The sequence below is a fragment of the Lupinus angustifolius genome, chromosome LG06 (genome assembly GCF_001865875.1).
Source record: "Lupinus angustifolius cultivar Tanjil chromosome LG06, LupAngTanjil_v1.0, whole genome shotgun sequence".
In the NCBI taxonomy this organism is placed as follows: domain Eukaryota; kingdom Viridiplantae; phylum Streptophyta; class Magnoliopsida; order Fabales; family Fabaceae; genus Lupinus; species Lupinus angustifolius.
This window is the reverse complement of record NC_032014.1, coordinates 12,341,871-12,356,131: the sequence shown is the minus strand read 5'-3', so window position 1 is coordinate 12,356,131 and position 14,261 is coordinate 12,341,871. Positions and strand designations below refer to the sequence as shown.

General features: G+C 32.4%; 2 protein-coding genes across 2 annotated transcripts in view; one reads left to right on the top strand and one right to left on the bottom strand.

The window, feature by feature from the left end:
- The window catches only part of LOC109349913, a 4,758-nt gene extending 1,819 nt beyond the window's left edge, over positions 1–2,939 (bottom strand). The window contains exons 1-2 of the mRNA XM_019590970.1: positions 2,843–2,939; positions 1,051–1,202 (exon numbers count right to left, since the gene is read on the bottom strand). Of these exons, the coding sequence (XP_019446515.1) occupies positions 1,051–1,202; positions 2,843–2,918 (228 nt within the window). The 5' untranslated portion in view covers positions 2,919–2,939. The remainder of the gene's footprint in view (positions 1–1,050; positions 1,203–2,842) is intronic.
- LOC109350470 lies at positions 8,353–8,751 on the top strand. The gene has a single exon (XM_019591704.1). It carries the CDS (start codon positions 8,353–8,355, stop codon positions 8,749–8,751), a length of 399 nt encoding a protein of 132 aa, XP_019447249.1.

The following is a 14,261-nucleotide window of genomic DNA, read 5'->3' as shown; positions in this document are numbered from 1 at the left end:
ATACATATATATATATATATACATATATATATATATACATATATACACATATATATATATATACACATATATATATATATACACACATATATATATATATATATTTTCAAGTTGTTTTATGACTAGTTTTAACTTCTTCTGTTAAGTTAAAACTTCTCTTAAACCAGTTCTAATTCTAAAATCATAGAAGTTCAAAATTATCTTTGCAGCATGTACCTAAATGGCTAAATTTGAATCTTGACATAGAAACAACTTGTGACTGAGAAAGGATGATATAGGAGGAGAGAGAATCCACAAAACATTGAATTAGGAAAAAATCAAGAGCCATTTTTTAAAGAACCAGTTCTATTCCAAATCAAGTTCAGATATGAACCAGCTTTTCAAAATTATAGTAATAACCAAACAAGAAGGTGTGCCTCGTCTCAATGGTAGGATTGTTGCCTTGTGACTTAGAGTTCTTAGGTTCAATTCCTTGAAACAACATCTCCGTCTGTGCAGCAAGGCCTACGTACATTACACTCCCAAACCCTATTAGATGGGAGTCTGGTCTCTGGTGTTTTAGGCTGCTCTTTAGAAATAGTCAAAGAACAATTATCTATAAATTGTATTTAGCTTTTCTAAAGTGAGAAGTGCACCTTAGAGGATAAAGTACAAAATTAAGACAATGGATCATAAAATCAATGGTTGAGAAACTTGAGATTTTACCAACTCAAAAATTTAATACATATCTGCATGTCCATTATCATATCTCAACCAATGATTTTCCGATCAATGATTATATTTGCATTTTATCCTCTAAAGTGCATCCAAGCTCTTCAGAGGAGCCAATCCCAAAAAACCAGCCCTATTGTATACGTAGTTTTTGAATGTTGAAGAACATCCCCTAAGAATCCTAACTAGTATAGCACAGTTCAATAGTATTAGTAACTCATGTAATGAGCAAGTATGATCTTATCCCTTTGTCAGACCATATATGCATTTTGATAGTAGCAAAAAGTAACAAGTGTAATCAACAAATGCAAATGACACAGCCAGGAAATTTGTACATACCAAAATTGCCTCGATCTCCTCATTAGACACGGGAGTTCTTTTGGGCTGGAGAGAGGCCTTCCCTCCCACACTTTGTGTAGCTTTTGAATTTGAAAAGAATGATAATACAGCATCATTTGCTGAAGACGAAGCTTGAGTCCCAGATGTAGAACCTGCAATGTTAATACAATTGACATTTGAAAATTAACTTCAGTGGAAACAATTAAGATACCACTCAGCATGAAGATACAACTATTATCAATCACAACAAAAACAGCCAATCCTTTTCTGTTAAAAACCAAAATTTCAATGATCTATTTCGTAGTAATACTATTTATCAATCGCAACATAATTAAATTGAAAATTTAGAGGAATAAAGATCCAAAAAAGAAGAAGAAAAAGTAAATTCCCATATACTCTCGAGTCTTAGCATACGGTTCCTTCCATGTATTAAACCTTACAGTGTTAATTAGGCTTCTTCAATCTTAACCTACTAAAAATTGGGACTATTAGAGTCTTCTTCAATGGCATGTGAGATGCTTTACTACCATTGTTATCAGTGGGGAAGGAAGCATGAACACTTCAAAATAGTCTCTGTATCTGCATTAGACTCTACACTAGTGCTTTTTGAATTTTTATACCAATGCATGAGACAAAATAATTAGATAAATGAATAAATAATAGTATTTTACTATGTCTACAATGACTCATGCTAACTTTTAAACAATAATTCTCACTTTTGATTTTAGATTGTGTTTTATGTCAATTTTATATCCACCGTAAACTTATCATACCCGAAAATTTTAAAAATTTGTCATACTCATCGTACAAGTGCTACATAGGTACTGACATGAAATGATTAACTGGAACAGATACTGACATGTGATGTGATGATTAAAGATATCTGAGGTCAAAGAATCACTAGCACAGAAAAAAATTTAGCATGAATATGTACGATTATTTATCAGTAATTTTAAACACCTTGTAGCAATACCAGGAAACAAATAGTAAGGCAGTTTCTGGAATTTGGTAATTAGTGGTGCACCTATCATCCATATATGCCTCCTAGATATCTAAGAGTAGTGATGTGAAAGGATTGAACGTGTAAACTTAAAACTATCAAGCTTGTGGATCTTAAATAACCTCCAAAAGTTCAGCACAAACCAAGCATATAAAAGTTAGACGACAACGACCAAACCTTTTCACACTAGGGGGTTAAGTAAAAGGATAGCATAATAACTTTTCATAAATTATGTTTATAGTCAAAACATTTATATATAAATTATTCTTAATGCTTTCACAGTTTCACCTATAACTTTCTAAATCTCCCTCCATTTTATTTGTTCTCCTTATCATACCTTCTACCCGTCTTCTCCACACACACCACCACACATGCCTGAACTACTAAGGCAAGACTCTACTCATCTGTACAATAGGTTATACATTAACTTTCTGCATAACAAATTTATTCATTCCGAATCCTAAAAGCTAAAAGCTAGAGAAAAGCAACAATTTCCAAAGATGCTTTACAAGTCTCAAATTAATCCAACCAATAAATCCTCATAACAAAAAACATATCAAATCCTACCATGTAGCAATTAATCAATTTTGGCACTACATTATATTTCAATCAATGTTTTAAATTGCGGTAGCTGTTAAACGCCGCGATTGGGTCAGGACGCCATTGTGGAGCCCAAAAAATATAACATTAAAGCCGCAATTGCGATTATGGAGTGCAATTTAAAACAGCAATTCCAAATAATCATAGATATTAATGTTACAAAAAATGATTGTGGTAACAAAAAAAGGGTACCAGAGGATTTGGGATGTCTCTGGGGAAACTTGATGCGAGGGATTCTTTTCAACGCTTGAGCTCCTCCTCCACCCATAACCTTTTCTTATCGTTATTCACAAATCAACCAAGTCGTCTCGTCTTTGATGATTTGATTCTGAATCTAAAAGTCTCTCGTTATTGTCCTAAGCCACCATTGCCTATGTATCACGCCACACGTGTAAACTATTGTACTCGTATGGGCCCAACAGAAAACGTTGGACTACTTCAATGCTCTTTTTTATTATACTGGAGATTGTTGGGCCGTATGGACATTTAGGTCCAATTGTAGGTCTCCATGATTTTTTTTTTTTTGTTATCAAGGATATTCACTCACATTTTTTGATAAAGAAATAATGTATTTTGAGATACATAGCCGCTCTTAGGAATTGAATATTAACCTTTTGGTCATCCAGGGACTAGCGGACTCTTACACTACTAGACCATTCCATTAAATTCTAACATAATAAATTAATATAACTATCTCAATCATTTATAATACATGCTAGAGCAATCCATGATAAGAAGTGTATAATATGAGAATAATGTATCTCCTTATATAAGGAGATAACCTATCTCCTCTAGCCAGTAAAAATGTGATATGTGTGCTATTTTGTTTATTTTTTAAAATATTTTTATTGAAAATGATAAAATATGACACATGTCATGATTTCACTGGTAGGAGGAGATAACTTATCTCCTTATACAAGGAGATACTCCATTCCCTATTTACTATCTCACGTTTTTTCTATAATTCCATCTTTTACGTTTACTATGTTGGTTTGTGACCTCGGTATTAAGAAATAACAGTGGGTTTCAACCCCAAATAGAACTAAATAACGTATTTAAAGGGCTAAAGCTCTTGTCTAATTTTTAGAACAAATTATACTCAAAGGATTAAGGATTAAGGAAAAATATATAAATAGCTCTTCCATTTTTTAATCTATTTAAATTACGGCTAATTTATATATATACAGTATATTGAGTACTTCAATAAGGAAGTAAATATTATATTTTATAAAAAAAATAGATAATTAATATAATTAAGCAAAATTTAAAGAGAAAAAGATGTAATTTACTACTAATTAACTACCGTTAAATTGACATTTAGTAAATTTAGAGTTAGAATTCGACAATAAATTTAATATTATTTTGTATACTTAATATAAAAAATATATTGTTCTTACATCAATTACAATATAACATGTTGTTTTTTATATTAAATATTAAGTTTTTATTTGATTTTGAGTTCCCTATCTCATGTTTTACAATATCTAATAAGTCTTAAAATAATTATAATAAAGAGATGAATCATGCATTATTGTTTTGTTTAAGTCACTTATTGATTTCAGTCTTATATAGTCAACAACAACCAATTATACTTTGTTATTATTAGACTAAGATTATCCCAAGCGTATTCCTTATCTTTTTTGATAAGAAACTAATCTATTTTGGGTTTATGGTTACCCCTTATAATAAGTATTGCTCCCAAAAATTGAATCATCAACATTGAAACTTTATACCACTAGATGAACACATTTTTGGTCATCATTCATTTATTTGAAAGATTACACTTACAATCCTAAAGATGTACTTAGTGTAATATATATATTAGAGTGATTTGTGCAAATATAAAAAAAACATGATACTTTATATAATTTTACTAAATATTTAAAAATGTTAGTATAACTTACTCTTTTTTTTATTATCAATTACTTATAAAAATGGAATTAAAGACTTGTCTTGTTTAACATGAAGTCAAACTTCTTCCCGGTTGATTACAAACATTTGTTTTATTAGTCTTTATATAGTATTTGACATCTATCGCTAGTATTTTCAAATAAAAACTTTTAAGGGATGATTATTAACCATCAAAATACTAAAATTGTTAACTTGCTCTTAGTTAATTTGTTTCTCATTTTGATCTCTTAACTTTTTTATATTATTTTAGTCCAGCAACTTTTACTAAACGTTGTTTTCTACTGTTAGTTATGTCATATATTTCAACACGTGGCTCAATTACGAAGAAAGAAAAGTATATTATTTTAATCATTTTAGCGAAATATTCTAACACTTGGGTAAAAATTAACATTAGAAGTTTAGAACTAACAACACAAATAAAAGTAAAGTTGAGTGGGTAACAAGCATGAGACAAAAAAATAAGATAAGTGTACAAAATAATATTGTTATCATTAAAAATTGGATGCAAAAGGTACTAACAATATCATATATATCCAACATGTTAAATTCTAATTTTTAAAATAAAAATATGACCTATAATTGAGGTGAGGACTTGACTTCGAAAAGGGAGAATAGAGAATGCCATAGGAGAGGAAACACGAAATCTTATATTCAAAATAAGAATAAAATACATTCCGTACCGTATATAAATTTATTTCCTTAAATTTATTTAATATATGTTTTTTTCCTTATAATATATTTTAAAATGTAAAATAAATTTTTTTAATAGAAAGGAAATAAAAACCGTCTAAAAGACGAGTGGATTTAAAGAAACAAAATATCTATTAAGTTGGAGTCATTCAGAATGGGAATCACCTGTCCCAACTTGGTGTCCTTAATCCTGTGTCACTTCACTTATTGGTCCAGAACATGAGACATGAACTTTCTACGGATAGAGGATCCCATTCCTAACGATTCAGTCATTTATAATTTCTTTTTCCTTTTCTTTTTCCTTTCCCACCATTCCGTCATTCCTCAGTCAACAAGCAATTTTCTCTCCTTTAATTCTAATGATGGCTTCAAAACTTAATCATGTTGACTTAGTCTCCTTAACCCAATTTCAACCCTATTCGCCTTGCATGATATTCTCTACGACCCATTCTTAGTATTACTTTCTAAGCTTTCATGATTAAATATTCAACAGAGACATATTAAGAAAGCCAAGAAAATATGTATAATCAATATGGTGACTTTTTTTATTATCTAAAAGGGAAACACAACTTAAACCACATATAAAATGAATTCATCATAACACGTTTTAATTCTAAAGAATTCTTGATTGAATTGTTTTCCAACTTGAAGTCATGAACGCTAACTGCATGTGTGTCTTGGGTTTTCTACCGTTACTACGATTCGACAGTGCAGTGGTTGCGAAATACAATAAGTTATAACCTTACAAATTACATTTTTCTTAGAAAATAATGGGGCAAAGAGGAAATAGTATAAAATATAACTTTAATAGTTACATTTTTCTTAAAATGTATAGTCAGGGGCGGAATTTGGCTGAGGCAGGTGGGGTAACTGCCCTGGATTTTTATTTCAATTTGTTTAAATATCTTTTTACTTATTTAATTTTTTTACCTTATGCAAATTATATGGTACTTTTGAAAATTATAGATAATAAATAAACTTCTCTTACATATATAAATATTGATATTACTTATAATACTATTATTTTATTTTATTTCATTATGATTTTGTATTTATGAAATATATTATGAGATTATATATTGCCTTTGTCAAACTTTGCACCAAAAGTCTTAAGATTCTAATCATTTTTATAAAATATTTAATATTGAGAAGTTGTATATTTTTTGCAAAACTTCTATACCATGATTTTCAATGCGAGTAAGATACAATTTGCTAGAGATGTCAATTTAATGTTTTATTTAGAGATGGCAAAATGGGTCGTCCGACCCGTTTATCCCGCGCCCGCAAATGCCCGCAAAAATTTAAGCAGGCGCGAACATGCCTGCATTGGTTAATGGACAAAATTCAATGCACTGCCCGTTTTAAAATGGGCTAACGGGCTTGCGGGCGGCCTGCAGGCATTGTTGAATAATTAAAAAAAATAAAAAAATCATATAATAAATGAATTAAATTAAATAAAGTAGTTGAAGATAAAAAATTAACAAAATTTTTGATATTTTAAATGAAGTTTAACAAATTACATTAGATTGCAATTTTTTAGGGATTAAAAATCACATTACATCATAACTAATCTAAAATTTTCTTACTTTTTTCCTTAAATTATGTTTATAGGTCGCCCGCATGCCCAACGGAAATGCCCGAAAACTTGGCGGACAAAACGGGCCGGGCGAAACGAGAAATGGACAAAAAATTTATGCCATGCCCGCAAAAAATGCGGGCTATACGGGCGTGCCCACGGGCAATGCCCGTTTTGCCATCTCTAGTTTTATTATTGATATTGTTATTCATTATTGTTTGAAAAACTCTCAACCATATCTGAATTAAGTGGAACTATGACGATACGGGAAAAGTGAATGCATATTATTTGTTTGATCGAATTATTCGTCTTATCTTAACTATCATAGTTTAGTTATTATAAAAAGATCATTTTCATCAACAAAGACAACCAAACAAAACTATGTAGTAAAATAAAATAAAATATTGTACACAACATGGTGATTTATATTGAAAAATAAAAAACTGAAAATTGTATTCTTAATTTAATCATCGATGAGTCGAAGTCTTAATGAAAAGCGATATTTTAAATGAATGCACATTTTTATTTAATATCTTTAATTGTTAATTCTTATTGTTATTTAAAATTAATATATTATTTTGAAAACATATAGAATAATGTTGTGATTGTGTATAAATTTTTGTATTAATTGTAGGATAAATATTACATTCAATTTAAAATGGATATTGCTTGAAGTAGGTTCCCAAATTAATCTTTATACTGGTACCACTAGTTTTATAAGATAAATTTGGGAGAGGTGAAATATAATATTCTGCTTTAACATCACACTCTAACATTTATTGGGAGATAAAATAAAGACACTAATGTTGTCTCTGATATAGACACAAGTCATTTTCTTGAACTGGCAAACTTGAGAGGTGGCCTAGATGTTATATTCACCTGGGATTTAAGATGACCAAAAAGCCCTCAACCCAAAGGGATATTGACCATTTCAACAATGACAAAATAGTCTTTCAAATATTGGCACGTAGAGATGTATGGTCACAAAAGAAGTCCTAGTTTTCATGAAAAAACAAAAATTGATGGTCCATGCAATTTGAGTCGATCATTTTTTATAGTCCTAACAGTATGTCCTAATCTTTTAGATAATGAATTAATTACTTTTAAGATGCATGTATGTCTCTCACAACGAGTAACACTTTTAGGAATAAGAATTAAACATTTAACCTTTTGGTCAACCTAAAAATCTGAAAAAATTTTATCACCACTAAACCTGTACATTGGTATTTGAGTCGATCATTTATGCATGACTAAAATATTAGATTCTAGACATGATTAGCTTGATGTCAAGGTCACCGGTTGGCTAAAACAAATTTCTAGATAACTTAATCAAAATAATTTATTATCATTTTTTTCTCTTGTGCCCCAGTGTACACTTCAAGTTTATGTATATCTTCATTACTATAAATTTCACTCTTCTCTCTCCATTTTGAATCAACACTAACCACTCTTCCAAATTTCCAATTCTACCTCCCTTCCTTAAGAAAAATCTCAGTACCCTTTCTGGTGAAGAATGATTAGCACCATGTTTTCTTACCTTAATAGAAAAATTTCACATAAAAAAGTTACACAAGAGCCACTTAAAATCACAAAAGCTGTATACAGAGATGAGTTAACAACCAAAAAACAAACACCAAAGAAGAGAGTGAAGAAATGTGTCAGGTTTTCAGATTCAGAACCAACCATTTTGGGAGAAGACAATAGTGAAAAGGAGTTTGAGAAAAGAAATTGTGCTAGTAATGAAATAAGAGAAAGAGAGGGAATTAGGGTGAAGATAAAGTTGACAAAGGAAGAAGCGGTTCGGTTTCTATCAAAATGTAATGAAGGAGTTCTTGAATTTAAGGATGTTGCTCATGAACTTGTGTCTATTCCAGTGAACCGAGTTAGCTTTGGATCAACCATCAAGATTATAAACAATTTGTAGTAGTGAGAAGTTATTGCAAATGTTTTGGTTTGTTATTACTATATGCTACTATCTGAACATAGTGACAGATCATTTATATTAGGATTGCTAGTTATTGTTGGAACTTGCCTCCATGAATGACACATGAGGTGAGGGGATTTGGTGTCAATTGCAATTGTTACATGCCACATAAACAATAGTTATTATTATGTTAGACTTCTAATTTTTTTTATGAGTCTTTAATGGTTTATAAAAACTTCTTAATTTATGACCTTAACATTATAACATTCACATGCAATAAAAAAAATAGAGTAAGGAATATTTGATTCCATTTATGTTTCCCTTTATGCACTTTTGGTTGTCTTTGTTCTCAACTCTCCGCATCCCCTTTATGTATTCCTTGACGATTAGGAACTCAGTTTCCTTCATTCTCTATATGGCACTACACTTTCTTTACTTAGCCACTAATACTCCTTTAATTCTCACTTAGTATTTGTATTCATGAGATAGCAAATGATGTCATGGAATAAAATGTTTTTCCAATGCATGAGTACCTTTATTTATAGAATGGTTTAGGAGGAGTTATTGGAGAAAATAATTCCTCCACTTTCACGGAAACTACCCATGAAGTGAGAGGGGAGGGAGTTAACAACACCCCCTAGTTTGATCCATTAATTGTCAACCATCATCACATTAGACACTTTCATTCAAACTAATAACTTCCAAGAACATGAACCACTAATTAGAATTAATCTAACAATCTCTCACTTGGTCCATGTGATGACTTGAAGATTTCATGACTTTAATTGACCCTTAAAAACCATCATCCTTAATTGAATTGAAATGGTTGAATCATAGCAGTCACAAATTATATGAGGCAATCTGTAATTCTGGAATTCACATTGGGTTGCTACGAAGCGATTGGATAGAAAGATCCAAGTAAAGGATTTGATTGATAATCATAACACGAGAGTAAGTGCAACTTCAATTGAGTACACGTGTCGGAGCTCGAGAGATGATGACACATATCAAAGAGCAATTCACCATCACAACTTAAAGTTCATGAAAAGGAGCAAAACACCGATTTGTGAGTGTAAATGCGGTAACCCTTATCCTGAGAACTCTTCCTAAATTAGATTTCAATCCCTTTTAATTATTTTCATAATTATTCTTGACAATTGTTCTAAATTCAATTTTATTCCTTATTTGAGTTAGGTATAAAAGAAATTGTTATAACTAAAGGAGTTTTCCAGTCCTCGTGGGATCAATATTTTATTACTTGACGACATAATCGTGCACTTGCGATTTTCCCTATCAAGTTTTTGGCGCCGCTGCCGGGGATTGTGTCAAAATTTCTTTAATTCTCAATTAATTCATTACTTTACTCTAGTGTACATTTTCCTTTTTCTTGGTACCTCTGCAGGTTGCACATTTGGTTTATGCAAAGTTCAAATTATTATTAAGAGCCAAAAAGAACTTTTCGTAGAGGAAGAAGGCAACAAAGAGAAAGAGCAAAAGAAAGACGTGCATGTGTACAAACCATGACTGAACGAGATGAAAAACCACTTCGTGACTACGCAACCCCTAATGCTCGTAGTTCACGTCCTGGAATAATTCGCCCAGCTATTGAGGCAAAGAAATTTTCTTTGCCATCCGCTCTGATCCAAATGGTGATGCAAAACCAATTTGGAGGTGGAGCTCATGAAGATCCTAATGCCCATATTGATCAGTTCTTGGAATTCTGTGAGATAGTGAGGATTCACGGGGCTTCTGAAGATGCTATTCGTCTCTACATGTTTCCATATTCCCTTAGAGACAAAGCTAAGACATGGCTAAGGAATCAAAATGCTGAAATTCAAGCAACATAGCGAACTTCGGAGGAGGCTTTTCTCAACAAATACTTTCCTCCTTCCAAAATTGTGACTATAGGCACCTCATCCAGAACTTCAGTCAAAAGGATGGGAGTCAATTGCTGAAGCTTAAGAAAGATTAAATGAGTTGACTGAAGCTTACCCTCATCATGGTATTCCACCTTGGATGTTGGTTTAAAACTTATACAGTGGGCTAGACTTTCCATCACAATAACTATTGGACTCTTCAAAAGGTGATGCCTTTATGTGCAAATGAATTGATGCTGCTTCAAATATCATAGAGAATGTGATTTTTAATCATCACCAATGGGCGAATGAGAGGAGACACCATCCAAGTAGAGACTCTGGTGCACAATATTCGGGCAATCAGATGGAGAAGGTAATTTCCACGTTGGAGAACCTTTCTCAAAGGTTTGGAAAGCTAGAAAAGTATCATGCTAATGATATTGAGTCTACTACAACATATAATGGGTGTGGAGCAAAAGGACATGAGTGGTATGAATGCAAACACTTCACTGAACCTGAACATGGAGCATTGACTAATGAACAATCTGAATCATGCAACTATTATGACTACAAGGAGAGGAGCAAACAACAATTCAACCCACCATACAGGTGGAACAATCCCAATCTTTCTTGGAGGAGCAACAACACTCTGAATTATCAATACCAGGATGGACCAGGTAACAGGAAACCTCCAACAAGGTTTCCACAGGTACAATCTTCTCCTATTGATCCCACTCTTAAAACATTAATGGAAGGTTAGGAAAAATTGCTTGCTAACCAAATTAAATTTCATGAAGATCAATTCATGATTAATAAAAGTTTTTCAAACATGCTCAATGACTTGAATTCTAAAATAGAAAACCTGACCATCCATGGTAAAATGTTGGAAACACAAATTGCCCAACAAACTATTAATCCTAATAGACAAATATGGATGTTTCCAAGACAGCCAGAAAAAATCCAAATAATGAACATTGTAAAGTTGTCAAATTAAGGAGGGGAAAAGAACTAAGTGATATTCCTCAAATTAGGAAAAATGCACAAGTGGAAGAGGAACATACTGAGACACAACCCCCCTGAAGGGGAGCAAAATTTTGGAAAGATGTCTAAGTGTGTAGGTCCACCACCATGTACTATCAGTTCCTTTTCCCCAAAGATTAGCAAATGCAAAATTAGAAAGAAATTTGGGAAATTTTTGAATATTCTTATGAAATTATATATCAGCTTACCCTTCACTGAAGCACTACAAGAGATGCCTGCATACACAAAATTTCTTAAGGATATTTTATCTAAAAAAAGAAGACTAGAGGATTATGAAACAATTACTTTAATTGAAGAGTGTAGTGCTTTAATTCAAAATAAATTACCTCCTAAATTTAAAGATCCTGATAGTTTTTCTATCCCATGTTTAATTGGAAATACTAGTTGTGATAACGCCTTATGTGACTTAGGGGCAAGTGTGAGTCTCATGCCCTTATCTGTGTGCAAAAAGTTGGAAGTGGTTGAACTAAAACCCACTACTATATCACTTCAATTAGCACATAGGTCAGTTAAATTCCCTATAGGCATCTTGGAGGATGTTCCTATCAAAGTTTGGAAAATTTTCATTCCAGAAGATTTTGTAATACTAGAGATGGAAGAGGATTCACAAATCCCAATTATATTAGGTAGACCCTTTTTGGCTACTGCTGGTACTATAATTGATGTAAAGAATGGAAAACTTTCCCTAAGCATAGAGAATGAAAAAATTGAATTTGATATTGCTAAATCTATTAAACAACCTCTTGAGGATTCATGTTTCAGGGTTGATATGCTGAACCAAGTTGTGAAAGAGGAAGCAACTAGAGTGCAATCTAAGGATCCCTTAGAGAGATGCATAGTAGATGGTAACACTTTGGACGTTGATGAGGAAGTGGCTGAGGTTATTGAATTTCTGAATGCAAGCACAACACTTCCTCACAACTCGCAAGATGACACCTGGAAGGTAATGCCCAAATCTAAAGATTGGGAGGAGAGGAAAACACCTAAAATTGAATTAAAAACACTCCCCTCCACCCCCAAGTATGAATTTCTTGGACCTAATTCATCTTATCTAGTTGTTGTTAATGCTAAATTAAATAAATTGGAAACTGAAAAATTGCTAAGAGTCCTGAGAATGCACAGGAAGATAATAAGATACACATTGGATGATATAAAAGGTATAAACCCTTCTTTTTGCATGCATAGAATTTTCATGGAACCTAACCATAAAATTTCAATTGAAAACTAGAGGAGACTAAATCATAATATGAAAGAAGTGGTTAGGAAAGAAGTGCTAAAACTTTTAGATGTTGGGGTAATATATCCTATATCTAATAGTGAATGGGTGAGCCTAGTTCATGTGGTTCCTAAAAAGGGAGGATTGATTGTTGTGAAAAATGAGATAAATAAATTAATACCAACTAGAACAGTCACAGGTTGGAGAATGTATATTGATTATAGAAAATTAAACACAACCACTAGGAAATATCACTTCCCTCTCCCATTCATTGATCAAATGCTTGAAAGACTTGCTACACATAAATATTTCTGCTATGTAGATGGATACTCGGGATTTCATCAAATCCCATTCACCCTGAAGACCAATAAAACACTACTTTTACATGTCCTTATGGCACATTTGCCTATAGGAGAATGCCTTTTGGGCTATGCAATGCCCCAACCACTTTTCAAAGATGCATGACTGCAATATTTTCTGATTTTATAGAAAATATAATGGAAGTTTTTATGGATGACTTTTCTATTTATGGACTTTCATTTGATGACTGCTTAACAAATTTGACAAAAATATTGCAGAGATGTGAGGAAGTGAATCTTGTATTAAATTGGGAAAAATGTCACTTCATGGTGCGCGAGGATATTGTGTTGGGGCATTTAATTACAATAAAAAGGATAGAGTTGAACATGGCAAAAATTGTAGTAATAGAAAATATGCCACCACAAATTAACATAAAAGGTGTTAGAAGTTTCTTAGGCCATGCAAGATTTTACCGCAGATTGATAAAAGATTTTTCTAAAATTGTGAGACCCCCTTTCTAACCTTTTAATGAAAGATACTGCATTTGATTTTAGTGCTGCTTGTCTAGAATCGTTTTGCAGGTTGAAGGAGGCATTGGTTACTGCACGAATATTGCAATCACCAGACTGTAATCTTCCATTTGAAGTGATGTGTGATGCTAGTGACTATACTGTGGGAGTAATGTTGGTCCAAAAGAAGGACAAAAAGATGCATGCAATCTACTATGCAAGTAAAACACTTGATGTAGCTCAAGCCAACTATGCCACCACAGAGAAGGAGCTACAAACTGTTGTGTTTGCCTTCAAAAAATTTAGTACCTACCTAGTAGGTTCTAAAGTTATAGCCCATACTGATCACTCAGCCCTGAGATACTTGATGAGTAAGAAAGAAGCCAAGCCACGTCTCATCTGATGGATTCTCCTTCTGCAAAAATTTGATATGGAGATTGTTGATAGAAAGGGAACAGATAATCCAGTTGCAAATCACTTATCTCGGCTTGAACATCCAAGTGGAGGGGAGGAGGACATACCTATTGATGATTCCTTTCCTGATGAGCAACTCCTCCTCCTCGACACTATAGAGGCACCTTGGTATGC